The sequence below is a fragment of the Callorhinchus milii genome, unplaced genomic scaffold, assembly GCF_018977255.1.
Source record: "Callorhinchus milii isolate IMCB2004 unplaced genomic scaffold, IMCB_Cmil_1.0 Scaffold17, whole genome shotgun sequence".
NCBI lineage: Eukaryota > Metazoa > Chordata > Chondrichthyes > Chimaeriformes > Callorhinchidae > Callorhinchus > Callorhinchus milii.
In genome coordinates this window covers 3,731,916-3,740,678 of record NW_024704758.1, presented here as the reverse complement: position 1 = coordinate 3,740,678, position 8,763 = coordinate 3,731,916, and the positions used below count along the sequence as shown (strand labels likewise).

At 54.7% G+C, this 8,763-nt stretch overlaps 1 protein-coding gene across 1 annotated transcript; it reads left to right on the top strand.

Moving 5' to 3' along the window:
• The first annotated feature begins 683 nt into the window (after positions 1 to 683).
• Positions 684 to 8,454, top strand: saal1 (serum amyloid A-like 1). The gene is made up of 12 exons (XM_007887401.2): positions 684 to 1,007; positions 1,762 to 1,863; positions 2,177 to 2,260; positions 2,986 to 3,065; positions 3,916 to 3,975; positions 4,264 to 4,379; positions 4,528 to 4,705; positions 4,934 to 5,016; positions 6,440 to 6,628; positions 7,000 to 7,223; positions 7,418 to 7,510; positions 7,908 to 8,454. The coding sequence occupies exons 1-12, from the start codon at positions 879 to 881 to the stop codon at positions 7,992 to 7,994; spliced, it is 1,425 nt and encodes a 474-aa protein (XP_007885592.2). The 5' UTR covers positions 684 to 878; the 3' UTR covers positions 7,995 to 8,454.
• The last annotated feature ends 309 nt before the right edge of the window (positions 8,455 to 8,763 follow it).

The window sequence follows — 8,763 nt, the reverse complement described above, 5'->3', positions numbered from 1 at the left end:
GGTGGTGGAGTGGGGACTGGGCAGGTCGGGAAGGAAGGGCGGCTGCCAAGGTGTGAAGTTGGCTCTTGGCCAACAACAACAACAAGATTCCATTTATAAAGCGCCTTTCACGTCAGGAGGACGTCCCGAGGCGCTGCACAGTTGGGTCATGACCCGAGCATTGGGGGGGAATGGTCAGGGTGAGGGGAGGGAAGGGAGGGAGCGAGGAGCGGGGAAATGGTCAGGGTGAGGGGAGGGAGGGAGGGAGCGAGGAGGGGGAAGAGAGTCGAGAGGGGAGCTGAAGGCTCGGTCAACAGGTGTTGAACGCTCTCCCGTGTCGGGGGAATTTCCCTGTGGGAGAGCGCCCGTGTGCGTCCCATTCCAGGGAACAGCCATGTGGAGGCGGTGTCCGGGGACCTCCGTCTGCTCTGGAGACGGCTTGAAGCCGAACGATGAGGTGCGAGAAGATACCGAAACGCAACGCGTGGCCGCGAGGTGGTGCTGTGGGCGGGGTCTGGGGGGCGGTGGGCGGGGTCTGGGGGCGGTGGCGGGGTCTGGGGGGCTTTGTCGGGGTCTGGGCCGCTGGGCGGCGCTGTGGCGGGGTCTGGGCCGCTGGGCGGCGCTGTGGCGGGGTGTGGGCCGCTGTGGCGGGGTCTGGGCCGCTGGGCGGCGCTGTGGCGGGGTGTGGGCCGCTGTGGCGGGGTGTGGGCCGCTGTGGCGGGGTCTGGGCCGCTGGGCGGCGCTGTGGGCCCGGTGCTGAGGTTGGGGCCTATGAGCGCGAGAAGTTTACAGCCATCAACAGAGAGACAGTGAACACAGAGTGTGTGTGTGTGTGTGGGAGAGAGTGAGAGTAACAGAGGGAGGGAGTCGGGGCGGTTGGGTCGGGTTCCCGGGCGGGAATGGACCGGAACCCGTCGCCGCCGCCGGGCGGCTCTGAGTGGGAGGAGGAGGTGGTGAGAGGCGACGCCATCGGGGACACAGTGTACAGCAGACACTGGCTCTTCAGCACATTACTGAGGCTCATACAGGTAACCAATCCCTCCGCCGGCATCACTGTCACACACACACACACACACACACAGAGAGAGAGCCCTATCACATCGGGAGGGCGTCTCAAAGCGGAATTAGTGTGAAGTGTAGTGACTGTGTGTTGTGTAGGCCAACATGGCAGCCCGTTACACACAGCCATGACGAGTGAGTGACCAATTTTATTGGGGGAGGGGGGGGGGGAGTGTTGGCCAGGACCCCCCCCCCCCCCCCCCCGGGCGAGAGCGAGACTATCTTCTCCGTTCCAGGGGCGCGGGCGGTGGGATATATAGAAAAAACACGTCTCGTGTATTTTGAGGGCGAAAACCCGGAACACCTTCACGGGATTACTCTGTTGAGATGTAGTGACTGTGTGTTTTTTTTGGGGGGGGGGCTAACGCGGCAGGCGGTTTGCGTCGTCCCGCAAACAGCCGCGGATTGAATGACTGGTTTATCTGGGGGTTTGGTGGCCCGGACGCTGCAGCAGGAGAGTTGGACGCTCCTTTCACTGAATTCCTGGAAGACGTGATAAGGCATTTTATCAAATGGGAGGATTATTATTATTATTTTCATGGGCTCTGGTGCTTCACGTGTCCAGGCTGCCGGCTGCTGCTCACAGGGGCCTGCTCTCTCCTGCTGATCCTGAGCAGGAAGAACACGCTTCGGTCTGTTGTGTGTTGATGTGGCCGGAGCTGCTGCCCCGACCCCCAAACCCCTTCCTGTAGTGGTGTTACTGAGACTCCGTCCTTTCCTCAGCTCGTGACTCCTAAGGGTGACGATTCAGACTCGGTGGAGACGGAGCTGGATGAAGAGGTGGAGAGTGAGATTTGTAAGGTCTGGGACATGTCAATGGATGAGGTAAGTGGACATCGCTGTCTGCCTGCTTGACCTGGTGACTATGTACTGACTGCTCTGCCCTGTGTCTCTGTGTGTACTGACTGCTCTGCCCTATGTCTCTGTGTGTACTGACTGCTCTGCCCTGTGTCTCTGTGTGTACTGACTGCTCTGCCCTATGTCTCTGTGTGTACTGACTGCTCTGCCCTGTGTCTCTGTGTGTACTGACTGCTCTGCCCTGTGTCTCTGTGTGTACTGACTGCCTTGCCCTGTGTCTCTGTGTATGAGGTGAGTCACTACCCTGATCCTCACCTGCACTGTGCTTGTGTATTTGCAGGATGTTGCTGTTTTCCTCCAGGAATTCAACGCTACAGACATCCTTCTGGGTGTCATTGGAAAATCAAAGTGTCCTCGACTGACGGTGCGTCCAGGATAGTGGCTGCTATTGCAGGGGTTGCTGCTGTGTGGGTAATGCAGCCGAGACTGAGTACAGTGTAAATTGTATAACTCGGGACCATAACATTTAATGTGACTTATCCGAAGTCCGAATTGCAGGCAAACTGTATAAGTCATATAAAATCTGATTTATTCAATAATCGAGAATGCATATGTGCAATTCACTGCAACCGGTAAGTATGCATGCAGTGATGGGTCAAGATGGGTCTAGATGACATGGGGTGGGGGGCAACATTATGAGTTTGGAGGTGGTGCACAAGTAGTGCAAGAAAAATTAAGTGGTTTTGATAGGAAACTGAATGGAACTTGGGTGAATGTACCATTTAGGCAATTATGTATTAGATTTATGAAGACAAGACTTGTGTGAGATTTACTGTGTTCAAACAGAGGTTTTCCTCAGGTGATGGCATATGGGAGAGGAGGCCAGGGAGTTGATGGTTTGATCTTTTCCATTTCGCTGTTTACCTGTGTGATTAAAACAAAGCGTTGTACCGCTCAATCCACAACTGTTTGTGGGACACTGTTGTGCACAATTGGCTGCTGTGTTTTGCCCACAAAATACAGTCAATTCACTTTACAATATATTCTGTGAAGTGCTTTGAGATGTCTCAAATATGTGATAAGGGGCTATATCAAATGCAAGGATGATTATTATTATTATTAATAAAGAGTCTCTTTCCCCGTGGACAGGAGATCTGTGTGGGCATTCTGGGCAACATGGCGTGTTATAAGGAAACCTGCCGCTCCATTACCAGCAACGAGAACTTGGTGTGAGTATTGGTTGCTGCCTTGCACGGTGGCTCTGATTGTCTTCTCCCTCTTAAATTTCTTCTGATTCACATACAGCAATGTCCCACAGCCAGAAGGTGAATGAGCCAGGTTATTTGGGGGATTGTTGGCCAGGACACTGGTAGAGAGAAACCCCCTTCTCTTTTTCAATCATCTCATGGAATCTTAATATCCACTTGAACGGCAGATTGGACGGGACCACAGTTTAGTGTCTCACCTGAAGGACGGCACCTCCAACAATGCAGCGCTCCCCCAGCACTGTGGAGTGTCAGCCTGGAGTGTGCGTTCACTCAGTCCCACAACTTTCTGACCTGGAGGTGAGAGTGTAAATGACTGAGTCAGGCTGAGAGCTAGGATTCCGCACTTGTGTCCTGACCTAGGCTGGAATCTAGTTCTTGTAAGAATTTAATGCACTCTTGGGTTAACTTTGCTATCTCCATGCTTCCTCTCGGGGACAGGCCTCAGTGCTCTGGTTTAGGGAAGGGAAAATCAGCAGGGAATCCAGTCCTCTCACTATTCAGAGACCACTCCCTGCCTGTGTGTGTGTCTGTGTGGATCAGGTAAGGGCAGGGCTCGCCTTTGCTGCCATAGACTCTGCCCAAGGCCGATGCACGAATGACGGCTTCTAGGGTGAGGTACCAGAGGGCGGAGTGGGACTTTACCGGTGTGGGGGCGGTGCGCGGACTGGTGGGGGTGGAGATAGGTGTAGGGCCACTGACTGGTGGGTGGGGGTGGTGTAGGGTCACTGACTGACGTGTGTGTGTGTGTGTGTGTGTGTGTGTGTGTGTGTGTGGTGTAACAAACACTGACTGGACTCTCTTGGCCCCACAGTGAGGTGCTGATTTTACTGCTCGGTGACACGGACCCTCCCACTCTCCTGGAGACCAGCAGGTACATGATTTAAGGATTTACACGTAACCTAACCTGTATTATCCTCAGCTGCAGTGAGACTGAGAGTACCCACATTGTTGAGTAACAGTGAGACTAACACTGTGTGAGTAACAGAGAGACTCCAAAGCATTGACACAGTGTGGGAAATTGGAGTTGAGCCCTGCAGTCAGAGTACTATAGTTTGTGTTTCCCTGTCTAACCCAGGGTGGGGTTGGCCAGTTTAGCCCCACTGCTGTCTGCTGTGGTGTCTTGGTGCTATGCTAACCTCCTGTGTTGTGCGTGTGACAGGTTGATACTGACGTGTCTCTCTCAGCCTGACATGGCCAGGACCTGGGCAGAGCAGATTGATAAAGAACGGTCTGTTCAGGAGAATGTCTGCTTCATAATGAGGAGCTCCACAAACTGTGAGTGTCTGGGGGAGGCAAGGTGGGGGGCGGGGGAGGTGGGTTGAGGAAGCAGGGGTTGAGGAGGGGAGTTCATGTGTGGTCGGGGTCGAGGCCTGGATTAAGGTTGGGGCAGACAGTCATGTGTGGTCTCTCTGCTCCTGTGTAGCTGATTTGCTGGTGAAGGTCGGTGAGGTGGTGGATAAACTGTTCGACTTGGACAAGGAGCTGATGCTGAGCTGGGTTGCGGGCTGCAAGCCGCAGCCTGAGGCCTCGGGCCTTGAGCAGGAGGAGGGCTCGGAGCTGGAGCTCATCCCCTGCTTACTGGAAGCTGCCAGGCAACTCAGGTGTGTAGATGCAGCACAGTCCCCTCTCCTGTCAGGAAGCAATCTGATTGCTGTGTGTGCAGTATGATTGCCGTGTGTGCAGTATGATTGCCGTGTGTGCAGTATGATTGCCGTGTGTGCAGTATGATTGCCGTGTGTGCGGTGTGATTGCCGTGTGCGGCGTGATTGCCGTGTGTGCGGCGTGATTGCCATGCGTGTGGTGTGATTGCTGTGTGTGCTCTTGCTCAGGTCGGACAGCACTGAGGGGCTGGAGGTTTACATGCACATCCTGCAGTTGCTCACCACGGTGGATGAAGGGATCCAGGCAATAGGTAACCTCTTGTTCTGCTGTGTTCTCACTGTATTGAATTGTATTGAAACGAGTCTTGAAAGACTGGAGTGAACGAGTCGGAGAGACTCGGGGATGGAGTTCCCGAGATCGGGGGCAGAATGGCTGAAAGCTGCCCCCTCCCTCACCCCGATAATGGGGTAGACAGTGTGGGGACATGAAGCCTCCTGAGCAAAGGGAGCAGCAGGGTTGGTTTGAGGAGGTCACAGAGGTAGAGAAGTGGCGAGACCGTAGAGGGATTTAACGGTACAAATGAGGATTTGGGACGTTCTCCCGACGTGAAAGGCACTCTATAAATGTAATTTTGTTGTTGTTGTTCATCAACTCCAGGCTCGACTATGCTTGTTGACCTTCCCAACTCCTCCCTCCACAGGCTGCAGATAATCCAGAACTCTGCAGCCCATGTCCTCTCCTGCACCAAACTCCGTGACCCCATCTCCCCCATTCTCGCCCGACTCGATTGGCTCCCTATCCTTCACAGGATCCACTTCAAAATCCTAGTCCTCACCTACAAAGCCCTCCATGGGCTCACCCCACCCTACCTCTGCGACCTCCTAACCCCCTACCAACCCACCCGTTCCCTCAGCTCAGCCGGCTCCAGCCTGCTCCACGTCCCCCGACACACCCGCCCCACCATTGGCGGGAGAGCCTTCAGCCACACTGCCCGAACCTCTGGAATTTCATCCCCCAATCACTCTACCTCGCCCCCTCCTTAGCCTCCTTCAAGTCCCACCTCAAAATGCTCCTCTTCGACCATGCCATTGGTCGCCCCCCTTCCCCTTCCCTCCCTTCTCCCCCCTGACCCCAGGTTGGGTCTAAAATGCTGTACACTGTCCAGCACCTTGGGACATCCTCCCGACGTGGAAGGCACTTTACATTACAAATGTAATCTTGTTGTTGTTGATCCTCTGGGGGATGGGGAGCTGAGTGAGTACGAGGATGATAGACTCACGGAGCCTGATGCAAGAGAGGTTGGGGATGGGTCCTTCTCTGTGTCCTACTCCTCATGTTTTCAGCCTCTAGTCACCATTTAGCCTCAGCTCTATTCCGACCTGCTTACCCTCCACTCCACCACCCGCTGCCTCCACTCGGCTGTCTCCGGCCTCCTGTTCGTCCCTCGTCCCCTCCGCTACCCCATCGGTGGTCGTGCCTTCAGCCAGTATGCCCCGAAACTGGAACTCTCTCCCTCAATCCCTCCGCCTTGCCCCCTCCTTCCCCACCTTCAAATCCCGCTTAAAGACCTTCCTTTAGATCGTGCTTACGGTCACCTCCCTCTCCCCCTGGTTCGGGGTCAGACTCCACCACTGTCAAGCGCTCCGGGACGCTAACCCGCATGAAGGGCACTATATAAAGTTATTTTTGTTGTATTTGTCGCCTGCTGAGTAAAGGATGCTCTCTCCCTGCAGTGCAGTCCCCAGACCGGGGCAAGGAGACATGGGCCTTGCTGTATGAGGTTGTGCGTGCTGATCTGTGCCAGGCTGACGAACCAGCCATCACCATTGAGGAGCAGGCGGGGTTGCTGGCCCCCACCCTTGCAGTCCTCTCTGCGCTGTTTGCCTCCCACCTGGAGGCCGACTACATCAAGGCAGAGGAACGTGAGTTGAGCCGAGGTCACCGGTGGTGGTGGGGGGTGGGGAGGGCAAACCTTTCCTGGGTCACATGCTCTCTGTCGTGTGAATGCATCATAAGTTTCAGTTTGTAAATTCTTTCCTAGTGTTGTGATGCACACAGGTATTACAAACGTGTGGTGGGTTCTCTACCTAATAAACGTGTAGCATGTGCTCCATCTGCTGAATGTGTCCTGTGTCTGAGCCCCGTGTGTATAGCGTGTCCTGTGACTGACTCCCGTGTGTGTGTAGCGTGTCCTGTGTCTGAGCCCCCGTGTGTGTAGCGTGTCCTGTGTCAGACCCCATATGTGTAGCATGTGTGCTCTGCTCTTGTCAGCATTGTTGTTATTGTGTGACAGATCGCATTCTGCTGACCATCCTGCTGCGAGTCTTGTTGTACATGGAGGAATGTAGGAAGAAGCCTCGGGAGGGAGTGAGGAAAGCCAGTGTGGACCAGTGGTCAGTGCCCCAGCCCCAGCCTGGGGCACCGAGGCCCAAGCGACGAGAGGGAGACGTCCACCTGACCATCCTCCAGGAGGTCTGCTGTGACTTCCTCTCAGAACTCTTCATGGAAGTTTCCAAGGTCTGGATTTACATGTAATTTGTGCATGACTGCGACGTGTCCAGTGTGGCTGTGCAGCGTGTCGTGTGTAACTGGGGTGTGTGTCTGGGGACACTACCCTGGGTGAGGGGCACTATGTAAACACAAGTTGTCGCTGTTGTCCCGAGTGACTCCAGTGTGTCCCGTGTAACCCCTCTTGTTATGTGTGTTTACAGGAGACGGTGTGTCAGGGGTTTAAGGACGGGAACCTGAGCTTGGAGAGCTGTAGCCGGGCCCTCCGGCACCTTCTCCCCCTCCACCACACGCCGGTGAGTAACAGGATCAGTGGCTGATCCCCGGCTCAGGCCGATGGGAGCTGGGTATTAATATTGAGGTTTTGGTGAAAGAAGGTCCTTTTGGCAATTTGACTAAGGCAATTTTGACTAATCTTTCCCGAAACCCAACGGACTGCCCACCCCCCCCCCCCCCCACTCCCAGCGGGTGGGGGTGTGCTGACAGTTACTTTATACATTGAGTTGGACCTGGGTTTACTTACTCTGTGTTTACCGGGTTTGTTACAGTTACAGACTGTCTCATGGGAGCAACGCTGCTAGCCCCATTGAGAGGGGCAGAGGGTACCTGGATTGCCAGTTTGCCCCCCTACTGCCTAATCTTTGCCCTCTGTGCCCCCTGTACTCACCGCTGATGTTTCACCATTTTCTGCAGGTTAAACGATTTCACCAGTTGCTGACAGAGGTGGAGCCAGACTGTGCGGAGAGATTACTGCTGGAGTTTCCCAGCCTCAAGTCCTGAGTGGCCAGGTGTAGAGTCACGGCTACGGAGGAGAGAGCAGGGGCCGAGTTGGTAGCAGGCGGGGCGGAGGGAGAGAGAAGCTGTGCCTAATACACCTTCAGTGGACAACGTCAGAACCCCCGGGGTTGGCTTCTGAACAGTGATGTATACATTCTTACCCCCACTCCTCACAAAACAAGACTGAGACGGACACTTGCCTCGTTCACTTTGTCGACTGTGACTGAAGCTTTCTACTGGCGTCCGACGTGTAGATGAACTGACATGATGGATTGACAGCAGCCGCAGGGCCTGGTGGTGCTTGGAGCCGAGCCCTGTCCTGGTTAAGCTGTGGCCTCTCAGGGACCTGCCACTGGGCAGTGCTGAGGCTTGTGCTGGCAAACCGTCCCCTCAGCCCTCGTCCCCACCCTGATGTACATAGCCCTGATTCCTGAGTTTGTACAATAAATGACGCTCTGTCGCGCTTGGTGTTTCTGGTCCTTGCTGGTCGGCCGCTGGTGCCTTCAACTGTTCCCACACGTGTTCTCCCGTTAGATCCACCCTCATAATGGAACATCCGGATCAAAGCCCGGGATATCTCAGACCTGTCAGCCAGAGGGAGGAGCACACCCAGAGTAATAGCATGTTACATCCAGAGTCTCTGTATAGGGAGAGAATGTAATAATGTGTACACTTTGGGTGTTCTAGTGGGATCTCAGTTACATGAAGGGAATTTCCAATTTTAAACGTGTATATTCCTGGAAAGGATTTGCACCAGGCAGTAGATATAAGC